Below are 15,101 nucleotides of genomic sequence, written 5' to 3'. Positions count from 1 at the left end.
AAAGCCAGCTAGCCTGGTGTCCAAAGTACAGAATAAGAAATTGTGCCTCGGGCTGGAGAGATGGCTCAGTGTTTAAGAGCACCGACTACTCTTCCACAGGTCCTGAGTTCAATTCCCAGCAACCACATGGTGGCGCACAACCATCTGTAATGGGATCTGATGCCCTCTTCTGGTGTGTCAGAAGACAGCGACAGTGTACTTACATATACATTAAATGATACTTAAAAAAAAAAAAAAAAAAGAATCAAACTGCTGTCACCAGAGCAAGCTAAGTGAATTCACAGAACTGAATGGTAACCAGTGCGTCTAAGTACACAGGGGACCTCAGCTAAGGAGTGCAACCTTTGTCTCCTATAGAGCAGTTTTTGTTAGGTAATCAACCTGGGGGTTCCTCCTCCCATCCCTAACCCGACCACAGCAGTTCCCCCCTAACTTCATTAGCCATCTTTATTGACCCAGCTCAGACCCTTAGGGCTGCATGCCATCTTCCCTGCCTTCTCTTATCCATTCCTTCTTCCCACTGCACCTTCTCAGCTCCGGGAGAGAAGATCTCTTGGCCAACTCGCTTAAACCGCTGTGGTTACCATTTCTTCTAGGCTCCGCCCCGCAGTTACCTGACAACAGCCTCATCGCTCTCTTACTCTCTCTGCCTCTTCTCTCTCTGCCTCTTTCTTTCCCTCTCCCTGTCTCTCCTCCCTTCTCAACTCCCTCCCCATGCCCCTAAATAAACTCTATTCTATACAATACCTCAGGGGAAGGGCTGCCTCAGCATGGGCCCTCCGAGGCATCCCTCCCACCTCACCATACCTGGCTCTACAAAAACGTGTCCTGGCTCCTTTTATAATACACAACAACTGTGCTAATACAGATTAGAACCTGTAAACGTCTGTGCTTTGCTTGCCACACTTGAGGGGCTTTGTAATGAGATCGGGAGGACCCTATGTTCCTTAGGCACCACGAGGGACTATGACCCACTGCTGTTTGTATTATAGAGGTTTGTGGCTTTATTATTATTATTGAAAACAAAAACAAGAACCAAGCCGGGCGTGGTGGCGCACACCTTTAATCCCAGCACTTGGGAGGGAGAGGCAGGTGAATTTCTGAGTTTGAGGCCAGTCTGGTCTACAGAGTGAGTTCCAGGACAGCCAGGGCTACACAGAGAAACCCTGTCTCAGGGAAAAAAAAAAAATACTCCCGAGGCACAGGCAGGCAGATCTCTGAGCTTGGAATCAGCTTGGTCTACACAGCCAGTTCCAGAACAGTCAAGGCTACATACTAAGATCCTGTCTCAAAACCACAAAACTAAAATTCCCTTTTCACTTCAGGGCATTTTGCTTACATTTACATCCGTTGATGAACTAGCATCTGTAGGCAGTGTCTGTGCTTTCCTCCCCCACCCCCCTGGCAAGGAGAGAGGGACAGACACACTTCCGATTTCAGTTTTATTTGTTCTGTGTGGTTTGCGTGTTGTCACGTATATACAAGGACGTGTGACCATCTAGAGGCCAGAGCAGAAGGCTGTAGTTTGGGTCATACTTCAACAGTCCAGCCCATCCTGGTGGGGAAGGCAAATCGGCTGTCAATTCTGGGAGAGGCTGGTGAGCCCTGTATTTTTTTCTAAACCGTTTCTGGAACTCTTCATTAGGCAATGCACAGTGATGGCCAAGTGACCCAAACCTGATTAGACAGAAAAGCTAGGAAGGGAGAACACTCGCTGAACACGGGCAAGGCCCTGCTTCGATCCCCAGCACTGTAAGAAAAGACCAAACAGCATGCTCGTACCACACACCTTCCTTCACCCCAGATATAGCAAAACATCAAGAGTCATGATACAGCCTAGAATCTCGGCACTCAGGAGGCTGAGGAAGGAAGGTTGCAAGTTCAAGGCTAACCTGAGCTACACCGTGAATTCCATCCCAGCTTGACCCTGTGAGACCCTGTGTCAAACCAACCAACCAACCAACCAACCAACCAACCAACCAACCAACCAGGCAAGTCAGCAAGATGGCTCAGAGGGTAAAGACACTCACCTGAAAGCCTGAACTCAACTGCATATGGGTTCTCGTTTCACAATAGAACTAGAGAACCGATTCCACTAAGTTGTCCTCTGACCAAAGACAGAGAGACAGACACACATACACTAAATAAATGTTGTAAGAGAGAGAGAGAAAAAAAAAAGACCCTAAAACTAACAAGGGGCTGGAGAGATGGCTCAGACATTAAGAACACCTGCTCTGCAGTGAGGACCAGAATCAGATCCAGCGTCCTCTTAACACACCAGGTGTCCCTGCAAATGCCTATAACCTTAACCCCAAGGTGAGCAGAAACCAGGGGGTATCAGGGGTTTGCTGGATTCCAGCCTAATGAAGACAGTGGGCAACCTTGCCTCAGAACAGGCAGAATAGCAGCAGAGAGCACCGGGTGGATGCCGTCTTCAGGCCTGTGTGGGTTGTATACAGGTACACACACGCCTACACACAACACATACATCTGCTTATACTCTCACACATAAACAAATCTAAATCTAAAACACACTAATTTAAAATATATATATACCAGAATTTATCGTGAGGCGGCTCAGTAGGGAAAGGCTGCGAAGCCTGAAGTACTGAGTTCAAACCCTGGGACCCACACGGTGGTAGGAGAAAAATCAACTTTAGAAAGCTGTCCTCTGATCTCTGCACCTAGAGCATTGCGCACGTGCACACAGGAACATACATACAAATAAATATTTTTTTTAAAAAAAAAAAAAAGGTAGTAAGAGGTGGAGAGATGGCTCAGCAGTTAAGAGCACTAACCCGGGGACCCGGTGTCAATACACAGCATCCACATGGCAGCTCACAACTGTGACTCCAGTACCAGGGGATCTGACAACGTCACACGGACATGAATGCAGGCAAAATAAGGCAAACTGCCCAATGCACATAAGAATAAATAAATCTTTAAACAAGAAATAAAGAATTAGAAATGACGACGGACTATTCTTTCTTATGAAGGCTGGAAAACAGACTCCTGTGTCAACTAAAGAAATCCAACCCTGAAAAAACCTGACTCCGCTTCGGGAGCGGTGCAGGCCGGTGTAGACGCGAAGTGCTTCAGGCAAGGAGGAGGGACGTGCTGGAGAATGTTGGAGCGCAGAAGCGGGCATGTGAGGACGCGCTGGGACCCGCGGAGTCCTGAGAGAGGGGACGTAGCAATCCGCGCCTTCCCTCCCGACTCGCAGAGCGCCGCTGGCTAGCGGGACCCGGCGCGACCTCGAGAGTGCGCACGCGCGCCACCCCGAGCCGGAGAGATTGCCGCTGAGCGCAGCAGCCAATCGTGAGCTTCCAGGCAGTTGCGTCACTCCGAGTCTGGCCTATCAACGCTGAGTTGATTATTGCTTCCGGCCCGCCCTCTAGCCTGAGGCCGGGGGAGGGCCGGACTGTAGCTAAAAGCGAGGAGTTCAGAAGCCTCCGCTGGGAACCCGCCCCACCGGGCGTGGGCACAGGTAAGTGCGGCACGTTGTCCCCGTAACATCGGTGACAAGGGCCGTGGAGACTCCGATCGATGATATTTGAGTGGCACAGAGCAGAGGTGCTCCCAGTTTTCCGATCCCTCTCCTCCATTGGCTGCGTTAACTGGGACGATCGAGGGAGGGAGAGGGGACTGTACTTGTGTTCTCTGCTGCACACCTACAGGGCACCACCCCTACCCCTGCTTTGGAACCCCTAAAAGTCTGCTCGTGAACCCACTTCATAGCATGTCCCCCACTGCAGCCTTTGCAGCCTTAGGACTGCAGAGATTTGAAGACGCCGATCGCCGAGCCTGCATGATTTTAGAGAAATGGAGCATCCAGGAGCCTGTCTGTAGCCTTTCTTCTCCCTTGACGTTGGGAGCAAATCTGCTTGCTTTAGGATTAGTGTAGGCAGATGGTCACAGCCCTACAGCTCCGACATATGCTCCTGGTGACAGTGCAGGGGACCCACCTGTCGCCCAAGTGCAGGAACTGGGATCAAAGCCAGGTCGCTTCCTGCCGGCTGGGGTTGGGCCGACTCTATTTACTGTCCAGGAAGGGCCCCCACTCCCATACAAGCTCTGATATTTCCTGTCTTCTCTTTTAACCCTAATATCGCCTTGGAGTGGTCCCTGCTCTTGGCAGCCAGGAAACATCTTTAATAGCCAGTGCACATCACTGAGGGTGTAATAGAAAAACCAGAAGAAGCCTTGCAGCCTGAAGACAGATTCTGCAGAAGTAAACGTTTTGTGGCCTCTGTGTGCTGTGTTGTGGCCTCAAGAGCATCTACTGCCCACTACTTGCTCTGTTTTGTTTGTTTGTTTGTTTTTTATGTATATGAGTACACTGTAGCTGTACAGATGGTTGTGAGCCACCATGTGGTTGCTGGGATTTGAACTCAGGACCTTCGGAAAAGCAGTCAGTACTCTTTAACCACTGAGCCATTTTTCCGCCCTGTTTTTTGTTTTTGTTTTTAATTTCTTTGTGTGTGCAGATGCACAAGTGGCTGTGGAAGTCAGAGGTCAACCTGCACCATCTTCCTTGTTTTTTTAAAGCTGGGATTTCTCACTAGCCCGGGGCCCACTAATTAGGCTAGGCTAACCAACCAGGGAACCCCAGGGATCCATCTGCTTCTTCAGCTCTAAGGTTATAAGCAAGTGCCACTGTGGCTCACTTAAAAATATTTTTACGTTTAGTGTGTGTGTGTTTTGCATGTGTGCGCACACGCATGCCTGCGTGGCTCACGTGTGGAGATCAGAAGACAGCTTGCTGGAATGTGTGCTCTCCATCAGGCGGGTCCCAGGGATCGAACTTATGTTGATCAGCTCCACAGCCACTATCTTCACCCGATCAGCCATGTAGCTGACCATGCCCCCAGCCCAAACATACTCACATAAAACGAAACAAAACAAAACAAAACAAAACAAAACATGGGTTAAACTTGGGTCCTCCTCCTTACAACATAAGCACTTTACCAACTGAACCATCTTCCCATACCTCTTTGTGGGTTTTTTGTTTTTGTTTTGAGACAAGGGCTGACTATGTAGGCCAGTCTGGCCTGGACTTGGAGCAACCCTGCTTTGACCTTACAGGTGCTGAGGTTACAGGCACGTGCCCCTACATCAGGCTATTTTTTGGTCTCTGAAAGGATCTGTGAATAAACTGACCCAGAACGGCAGGTGGCTTTTGTGGTGGTGAGTCTTTTGAACCCAATGACAGAAGGGCCACGTTACATTTGTTTTTTAGAGGTTCATGGTAAAGCAGAGATTGCTGCTATGGGATATGGTCTCTCTCTCTCCCTTCGCTTCTGCGAAACAAAGATATCTCAGATTCCCTGAATCACAAGATCCACACACCCAATTTCAAGAGTCCTGTGACCCAGTAACCCAAGTCAGGTTGCATGGTGATCTCACAGGAAGTGGTGTGTGACATCCTGTGGAGGCAAGTCAGGGGACATCCTGTGGAGGCAGAAAGGAGCTGTGGTTAAATGCCAAGATGTTTACCCTGGGTGGCCTTTGGGTCGCATGTGCCTGATGCCTGAGTCCCCACTTGGAAGGGAGTTTATAAACACATCCCATAAGCCACCCTTTCTCTCTAGCATTCCTTCCACTAACTGCCCAGAAGGCTCAATTATGTCTGAAAGAAAATTACTGCTTAGTCATTTATTGGAAGGAAAGTGTTTCAAATCCATCTTTACTTCTTGAGCTCAACCTTCAGGCACAGCTTGACTTAATTGATTGCTTTTACCTTGAACTGTGACTTGGCTTTGGAAGTGACATTGCGATGTGACAGAATCTTACTATGTAGCCTCCACTGGCCTTCAATCCCTCCTCCTATTTTTGCCCCGTTCGTGATGGAACTACAGGCTCGTGATGAATGAAAATAAGAAATAGAAGGAAAAAAAATATGACCTGTCCTAGGTGTGGTGGAGGAGGTTTATTTTATTATGGATATGTGAGAGAACATAGCTAGAGACATCTGGGAGACTCCAGAGTGGACAAGACCCTGAGCCATGAGGGGAAAGGAGAGAGGAAACGGGAACTGGGTTTAGCAGCCAGGAGGGCCTGAAGGTACAAAGAGGGCAGGCGGGCAAGCAAAATGGTTGGACTATATAGGAAAGTTTAGGGTAGAGGGTGGGATATGCCAGCCAGGAGGGTCTTGTAATACGGAGGGACTGAGGCATGCTGGGACAACCTGGCAGCCAGTGTTGCTTTGATATCTTAAATAGGCACCTCAGCCATTTGTTTCAGGTTTAAAGCCTGATGTTGTTTGTTTGTTTGTTTGTTTGTTTTTTCAAGACATGGTTTCTTTGTGTAGCCCTGGCTGTCCTGGAACTCACTCAGTAGACCAGGCTGGCCTCAAGCTCAGATATCTGCCTGCCTCTGCCTCCCGAGTGCTGAGATTAAAAGGCACACACCACCACTCGGCTTATTTTCTTGTTTAAAAATTACTTTTTAAAATGTATTTATAGTTTGTGTTTGCGTGTGCACGTACTAGGAGCCAGAGGATAACTTTGTAGAGTTGGTTCTCCGCTTCTACCGTATGTGGTTTTTGAAGGTTGAACTCAAGTCTCCCTCCTTGTGTGGCAACTGGCCTTTACCTACTAAGCAATGTTACCCACCTCTGGCTTGACTTTTCTCCTTCAGAGATAGGAGCCTGGTGAGACAGCAGACATCCTGTAATCCCAGCACCAGGGATGCTGATGCAGAAAGACTGTGGGGTCCAGGCCAGCCTAGACTCTATAGTGAGACCTTGACTCAAACATATAGATAGATACTGAGATGAGGAATTAAAGGTTATGTCCCCAGGGATTAGGTGACATCAGGGGCAGTCCCAGAGACCATGCCGGATGCCGGACAGGGTTTAGTAAGTTCTGGGTCTGTGTTGCCTCACTCAGGTCACTATTCCTTTCCGATTGGCACGTTACTCCACACCATCAAGGCGGAGAGGATGGCTGCCTTTGGCGAGGTTAGAAGCACTGCCAGGAAGCCCATCGCTCAGGAGGTAGAGTTAGGAGTTCAAAGTCATCCTTTGCCACACAGTGATTCTGAGGCCGCCTTGAGCTACGTGGGACCCTGTCTCAGAATAAGACAAAAAAAAAAAAAAAAAAAAAAAAAAAAAAAAAAACCAATACAGAAAAGAAGAAATGGAGCCAGGCCCCAAACTCTGGTGATGTGGGGTCTGGCAGCTCTGATACTGTGAATGCTCTTAGTCACTGTGAATGGAGTAGAGGGGTCTCCAGGCCTAGCTCAAAGGAAGCAAGTACCACTGGGCCCCAACTAAGGTCTCTAGACAGAGAGACTTTTCAGATGATCCCTGAAAAGCAGTATCCTGATTCCTACCCCTCCCCCCAAAATGTATGTGTGTGCATGTGTGTGTGATATAACGAGCAAGAGAGAGGCCCAGTAGCTGAAGAGGTTATTGGTTCTGAGGGAACACCCAACTTACCCCATCCCCCACTAAAGTCACGCCATTCTGGTGGCCAGTCTCCCTTCTGGAGTCTCTCTCTTCTTCAGGTCCTGGATGTTTCCTGACACTTGGCCTGGCCCGCCCCGGCTTCCTCTGCTGTCTGAGCTCTCCTTTGTGTGACTCCCTGGGTTCCGGGAATCTGCTGGTTCTGCCTGAGGCAGTTGGCCCTATTTTCAGCTCTGTTCCATCTCCAGTCCTCCTCACACTGTCAGTGCCTTCTGGAGCGCCCCTGTGCCTACAGCAGACGGCAAAAGGAGAGCTCCCTGGCACGGCCTCGGGGTCCCTAAAGAATCTTACCTATTTTCCCAGAGGCTCCAAATCTCAGGCTAGACTCTAGACTGGTTCTCATGTAGCCTAGGCGGGCCTTCAACTCTACCTCCTGAGTGCTGACATTTCAGGCGTGAGCCACACCACACCTAGTCTGTAGGATGCCGGGGATCGAACCCAGCACTCTTGGATGCTAGGCTGTGCCACATAAACTTGAGTTTGGTAGCAGACATCCATAACCTCCATCCCCGCTCTTGGGAAGTGAGGGCAGGAGGATCAGAAATCAAGATTATTCTAGCTGCATAGAAAATTTGAGACCAGCCTGGGGTGCATGAGACCTTGTCTCAAATTAAAACAAAGCACCCCCATAATGAGAGTGAGACAGAAAAAGAAGCTTACACTGGAAGACACACATTGCTTCTGGTTGCTATGGTGACCGCTTGCTCAGGACCTCATTTTGTCCTGTGGTGTGTGGAGATCCGGTCCCCACACAGGGTTCTCACGATGTCCCTGGTCCAGGGGCCACAACATTGATACCTTCTCTTATCCCTTGACTTTGCCACACAGCACTGCGGCCATGCCCACCTCCGTGCTGTGGGCGGTGGACCTCTTAGGGAGAGTGTATACCCTGTCCACGGCCGGTCAGTACTGGGAGCTTTGCAAGGATGTCCAACTGGAGTTCAAGCGGGTCAGTGCGGCCACCCAGTGCTGCTGGGGCATCGCCGGCGACAACCAGGTCTACTTGTACGTGTGCTCCAGTGATGTACCCATCCGCCACCGAGAGGAGGCCTATGAGAATCAGGTAGTGTTTTGTGTGTGTGTGTGTGTGTGTGTGTGTGTGTGTGTGTGTGTGTAATTGCCGAGGTGGTCAGCAGTATTAATTATAATGAGCTGAGGGGTGAATTAGGGTGCTGGTCTCCCCTACATCCCATAATCCACTTCATCAGTTAAGATCTGAGTTGCCCTCGAAGTGCTAGCACATACCTCTGTGGCAAGACCAGAGAGTCATGTGTTCAAGGCCGATTTGGACTGTGGGGGAGGGGAAGAAGAGACTAGGGTTTTAGCTCAGTTGGTAGAGCGCTTGCCTCGTACGCGTTGTTGCTCCATAGTTTCCAGAACCATGTTGGGTGAGTGAGCTGAGTACTCCACACTTATCACCTCAGCACAGGGGAAGACAGAGGCTAGATAATCAGAAGTTCAAGGCCACCCACGTGGTAGGTTCAAGGCTAGCCTGAGCTATGTTAACTCCGTCTTTAAAAAAAAAAAAAAAAATTCTAGCTGGGCAGTGGTGGCACACGCCTTTCATCCCAGCCCTTGGGAAGCAAAGGCAGGCGGATTTCTGAGTTCGAGGCCAGCTTGGTCTACAGAGTGAGTTCCAGGATAGCCAGAGCTACACACGGAGAAACCCTGTCTCGAAAAACCAAAAAAAAAAAAAAAATTTGGGGGCCTGGGGTATGGCTCAGTGGTAGAGTACCTGCCTGGCATGCATGAAGCTCTGGATTCAAACTTCAACACTGAAATCAATCCATCAATCAATCAATCAATCAATCAATCCAAGTTTAACAGTATCCAGGGTCTTTGCAGCTGGAGTCCTGGTTGTGTCTTTGACCTGGAAAGCTATCCAGGTGCACATGAGGGTTGGCTTTTGGGGCTCTCCGAAGCCCAGGATGGGTAGCACCTATCTGTGTCCTCTGAGCACCGTGGTGGTGGTGGTGGTGGTGGTGGTGGTGGTGGGTGGGTAGTCCCGGTCCACCCCGGGGGCCTTGTGGTGTTCCTGGAGACCATCATCTTAGGCCCTGCATCCCACATCGGCCTCTCCTTGTCGGCCATCCCAGAGATGAGCTCGTGGAACGCTGAGGCCTGGTGAGGTTTTGTCCTCCTGGGTCTGCTCCCATCTGGCTCACTGCTAACCATCTCTGTGTTCCCTGGCCTCAGCGTTGGAACCCCATGGGAGGCTTCTGTGAGAAGCTTCTGCCGAGCGACCGCTGGCCATGGAGTGACGTGAGTGGGCTCCAGCATCGGCCGCTGGATGGGGTAGCTCTGCCTTCGCCACACTGGGAATGGGAGTCAGACTGGTACGTGGATGAGAATTTTGGAGGGGAGCCCACCGAGAAAGGGGTAGGTGAACTCAGTACCCTCCATGGCTGCCTGTCGGGCTCAGCTTGTCCCCCCAGTGCTACCCTCCCCGTTGGTGTCCAACCTCCGCCTGCTCCGGGATTGAATACCATACTTCCCCCCTCCTCCCTCCCTCCATTCTCCACCTTCCCATCTCTTCAGAGTCTACCTCCTTTCCACCAAGACAAATGATGCTCCCACCTTGGTATTTCAGGGGTGGACATACGCTATGGACTTTCCTGCCACCTACACTAGAGACAAGAAATGGAATTCATGTGTGCGAAGGAGGAAGTGGATCCGGTATAGGCGATACAAATCCCGGGACTCCTGGGCCAAGGTCTTTGTGCCTAAATATGGTGTGGGGGCGGGGCATGGGGGCGGAGCATGGGACAGAGCAGGGGGGCGGAGAAGGGGGTGGGGCATGGGGTGGGACGTGGGGGGGGGGGGTCCTTGATAGGAGGCCCACAAGGATAGGTATCCTTATCGGCCAGGGCCAAAGGGTACACCATACCCACCCTGGGACCTGGCCTTTAACTTGTTTGCTGTCACAGAGCCTTGTAGCCAGCCTCACAAGTCCCCTCATTTGGGAGATGGCCACATAGGGACCAAAGTTAGCACACAACTTGTCCTTAGGCTTCCCCTCCTCTGCTTAGTATTGTCCCCATGACCCTATTCAAAAGCAGTGGCTCGGGCCGGGGTCTGATGAAGGGGACAGAACAGAGATACACAGGCCTGCAGCCTGTGGCTGCCTTCTTGAAGTCAGACAGCGTGGGCCTTGCTGAGTGTGGAAGGACCGGAGGAAAACCAGGCAGGGGAGGGAGAGTGGGTGGCACAGGGCCACCAGGTAGTGACAGTCATTGCTTGTCATCCCTTTGTTTCAGATCCCCTCAAAGGATGACCCCAAGGAACTCCCTGATCCCTTTAATGACCTGTCTGTGGGGGGCTGGGAGATCACAGAGGAACCAGTCGGCCGCCTGTCAGTGTGGGCTGTATCCCTGCAGGGAAAGGTAAGTCTATACCACTACAGCTACCACCACCTCCTCCTCTTCCTCCTCCTCTTCCTCCTCCTCCTCCCCTTCCTCCCCTCCTCCTCCCTTTCCTCCCCTCCTCCTCCACCCCTCCTCCTTTTCCTCCCCTCCTCTTCCTCCTCTTCCTCCTCCTCCTCCTCCTCCACCACCACCATCTTGCCCAAGATTTTGTATGGTGAAGGAGCACAGGCTGGAATGGTGAAGGGGTTCTCCAAGGTGGAGGAAGAGAGCTAATTGCCTCCTGTCCCTGGAAACGGGACTTCCTGGGTGGGCAGAAAGATACCAGACTCTCCCACAGTACCTGCCCTAGAAGCCTTGGGACCTGTCCGTCCTCCTAGGCCACTTCAGGCTCAGATGCTATCAATGTTGTCTCCTTGAACAGAGTCTGAGCCCCCTGCCAACTCCTTCTTCCATTTCCTAGGAGCATTGTGGTGTGTGCCGGTGGATGGATGGCTGACGTGTGGATAGATTGATGGTGTGTGTCTAGATGGATGATGGTGGGTATATGGATAATAGATGGATGATGGATGGATGGATGGATGGATAGGCGAATGGATGGGTGAATGGATGGATGGATGGATGGATGGATGGATGGGTGGGTGGATGGGTGGGTGGATGGATGGATGAGTGGGTGGTAGGTATGTAAATGGGTAAATGATGGATAGATACATATTTAGGGTGAAATCTTTTTCTAGAGAGTTTGTTTAAAAACTAGCCGAGCTTAGGTGGCAACCGGAACAAAGATGATCCCAAGTGTAGGGAGGGGTCTGATGCCTTCTGTGTGGTTTTAGCTCTTATTTTATGATTGTTCAGTAATTCCTGCATTAACCACGTCTCCACTGAGTTTGGAACAATCTAAGTGGATTATTTTAGCAGGCTTCCCTTTGGCTGGGGTCATGCTGGCTCAGGTGTGGGTTAACCACAGTCACTTCCTCTCAGCCTTGCTGGACTGTGGTGGACGGGATCTTAGCAGGGTGAAGGCAGCCCAGATGCCGAGAGAGGGGAGGGGCCACGGAGCTGCGTTTGTGCTCCCTGAGCTATGAGCCAGTATCACCCAGTACCACTGTTGGGATCCAGAAGGGCTGCCCCAGGCCCCCGTGCTCCAGAAAAGAAAGGCTTATCCCCGAAGCTGCCCGGTTGGTAGGCAGGGCCCATCACAAGAGTAGGTTGGCAAGACCCGGGACGTCCAGGTCTGTAGTTTGAAGATGGCTCACTGGAACCATCCTTCCCTAACCTCCTTTACCTGAAATGCATAGGTGTGTGCTGTCAATCCCAGCTGCGAAACCCATTCTGTAGGCTGTTTGTGTGCACGACCAGGCACAGACACGAACATGAACACACACGCACCAACACACATGCACACACACACAGACTACTTTGAGATTCCATCTCACCAGAGTCAGGATGGCTGTCACCAGGAAGATAATGGCCGACAAACGGCAAAGATGTGGGGAAAGAGAGGTTCTGTTGTTAAAGTGAAACTATTCGGGTCACAGAGCAAAAGAATGGGCATTTAGACATTGGGTTTTCCCCACTTAAACCACCAAGACCCTGCCTTCCCTTGTTGACCCGTGTCCTTGGCAGCACATGGCCACTAGGAGGCGCAGGTTTCATGGCTGGCCAGAGCGCTGCTGAGCACCTCATACTGACACTGGAGTCTGCTTGTAGTTCTCATAGACAGATGAAGTGAATAGGTCTGTCTCCCTAGGCTGGCCAAAATCCAGGCATTTTCTCACCAAGCTGTGAGTGCAAAGAGAGGTCTACATAGTGAAGACGCATGAATGTGTCAGAGATGCCCATGTGTGAAATAGAGTCAGGTTTGCTAATGCGAATACCATGCTTTCTTCCCCGCTTCTAGGTGTGGTACCGAGAGGATGTCAGCCACCCCAACCCAGAAGGCTCCTCCTGGTCTCTCGTGGAAACCCCAGGAGAGGTGGTCCAGATCAGCTGTGGGCCCCACGACCTTATATGGGCCACCCTCTGGGAAGGGCAGGCTCTGGTCAGAGAAGGAGTCTGCAGGAACAACCCAAAAGGTAGCCAGCCCCATGACAGGCAGCGGGGTGTTTGCTCTCCAGAATCTTGGCTGATGGAGACCGCCTGGGTTTCTTTGGGGACTGGCAGGAAGTTACTGGTCCATGGTGGAGCCTCCTGGATCTGAAAACGGTATTATGCACGTCTCCGTGGGCGTCAGTGTGGTCTGGGCCATCACGAAGGACCGCAAAGTAAGCACTGGGGGCTGGAGCTGGGGCTGGAGCTGGGGTGGGTAGCGGGTGCCGGTGAACACCAAGGGTGTCCTCGTGAGCGTCATCGAAACCCATTAGACCTCTGAGTTATTATTTCTTTTTGAGATAGTATCCTAAGTTTAGTATGTGGCAGAGGCTGGCCTTAAACCTCTGACCCTCCTGCTCGGATTACACATGTGTGCCATCATGCCTGGTGGACAAAGTGCTGGGGACCCAATTTTGGGCTTCATGTATGTCAAGCGACTCCTCTACCAACTGAGCCACATCCCCAGCCCTACTGAAATCATCCCCTATCTCCAGGAGGTCCCCTCACTCACACCCCTGGACCAAAATGCTCAACAGCCGTGTTTATTACTCCATAGGTCAGACATTTCAGATAACCAGAGGGCAGTATGTCAGCCACCTCGGCCAGGTCAGCGCTCCTCCCCTTTGTCATTTGTTTCTTATCAGAGGCAGGTTCAGTCAGGTGAAGCAATTTTATAAGCTTTTGTGAACTCTGTCTTTCCATCGTCTCGCTGTCTGTCGAGGTACTGGAGAAAGAAAGCTAGCTAGGGCCTTGTACATTGTGAGTTCATTCTTAGTACATGCAGGGTCCATCCTATCAACCCAGGACCTGAAAAGGGTTTTCTCGAATGAACCAGTGAGATGTGGGTAAAGTTGCCTGCCAGTGACAATCTGACAACCTGAGTTCAGTGCCTGGGACGCACGTGAGGGTAGGAGAAAACCAACTCCCACAGACTGCCTTCTGACTTCCTCATGCAAATTATGGCACATGGCCACCTCTAACTCCCCCCCCCCAAAAAAAAAACCCCCGACAACATATAAGTAAAAATACAATGAAAAGGTCTTCCTCAGATTGGGAGATGGCTCCGTTAGTAAAACGCTTTGTCTTACAATGCTGAGGACCTGACTTCCGGCCCTGGGCATGCTAGTGTGTGCTCGTAATCCCACTGCTGGGGGGCGGGGGGTGGGGGAGCTGGGAACCCTCGGGTCTCTAGAGGTCACAGGCCATCCATCCAAGATGTTCTAGGCTAGTGAGAGACCCTAGAGACACACACACACACACACACACACACACACGCCTGTACCTCTGTCTCCAAAGATCTCCAGGATGCCTGCTTCTTTCTGCTTTTCCAGGTGTGGTTCCGGAGGGGTGTCAACTCTCACAACCCCTGTGGCACCAGCTGGATCGAGATGGTCGGAGAGATGACCATGGTGAACGTGGGGCTGAATGACCAGGTAGATATGCACGGGGTTCATGGGACTCAAGATCTAACTTGTCCACCCGCCGTGCCACTGTCTCTTCTTCCCCAGAAGGGCTTGCAGATGGGGACAGTAAGGACCCTGGGGGGTGTACCGGGGACTGGTATTCCAAAATCCAGGAGCCCCTACTTGGCTTGGTTACTTCACTAAGGACCTCCAGGGCTGTCTGCCGTGAGGAAGGGTGGGGTATGCATTCTAGACACAGGAAGTCAGTGTTGAAAATCGTTGTTAGGGTGGCTGGAGAGATAGATGGCTCAGGGCTTAAGAACACTGAGGTCATGAGTTCAATTCCCAGCAACCACATGGTGGCTCACAACCATCTGTAATTGGATCCAATGCCTCTTCACATAAAATAAATAAATCTTAAAAAAAAAAAAAGAAAGAAAAAGAGTTCAAAGTCATCCTAAGGTAGATCGTTGAGCCAGCCTGAGCTACGTGAAACCCTGCTTCTAACAAATGGAACAGAAAACCGTTGGGGGGGGGATCACTAAGTGACACAACCGGCTTACCTCCCTTCGACTGCTACCTCGTTCTTCTCATGGATATCATCTGTACAGTTTGACAGTGTGGACTCTTTCTAAAACGTAAAGAAGTTTGGGTTTGGAGAGATGGCTCAGTGGTTAAGATCAATGGCTGCTCTTCTAGTGGACCCAAGTTCGAGTCCCAGCACCACGTTGCTCACCACTGTCTGTAACTCCAGCTCTAGGGGACCCAACTACCTCT

General features: G+C 51.0%; 1 protein-coding gene across 1 annotated transcript in view; it reads left to right on the top strand.

Annotated features, from left to right (window-relative positions):
* Nucleotides 1-3,388: 3,388 nt before the first annotated feature.
* Tecpr1 (tectonin beta-propeller repeat containing 1) overlaps nucleotides 3,389-15,101 on the top strand; it is a 29,675-nt gene continuing 17,962 nt past the window's right edge. The window contains exons 1-8 of the mRNA XM_021161989.3: nucleotides 3,389-3,487; nucleotides 8,297-8,531; nucleotides 9,665-9,847; nucleotides 10,059-10,181; nucleotides 10,726-10,851; nucleotides 12,731-12,905; nucleotides 12,994-13,094; nucleotides 14,253-14,354. Of these exons, the coding sequence (XP_021017648.1) occupies nucleotides 8,307-8,531; nucleotides 9,665-9,847; nucleotides 10,059-10,181; nucleotides 10,726-10,851; nucleotides 12,731-12,905; nucleotides 12,994-13,094; nucleotides 14,253-14,354 (1,035 nt within the window). The 5' untranslated portion in view covers nucleotides 3,389-3,487; nucleotides 8,297-8,306. The remainder of the gene's footprint in view (nucleotides 3,488-8,296; nucleotides 8,532-9,664; nucleotides 9,848-10,058; nucleotides 10,182-10,725; nucleotides 10,852-12,730; nucleotides 12,906-12,993; nucleotides 13,095-14,252; nucleotides 14,355-15,101) is intronic.

The sequence above is a fragment of the Mus caroli genome, unplaced genomic scaffold (genome assembly GCF_978045245.1).
Source record: "Mus caroli unplaced genomic scaffold, Mus_caroli_1 scaffold_4, whole genome shotgun sequence".
Taxonomy (NCBI): domain Eukaryota; kingdom Metazoa; phylum Chordata; class Mammalia; order Rodentia; family Muridae; genus Mus; species Mus caroli.
This window is presented reverse-complemented; position numbering and strand designations above follow the sequence as displayed.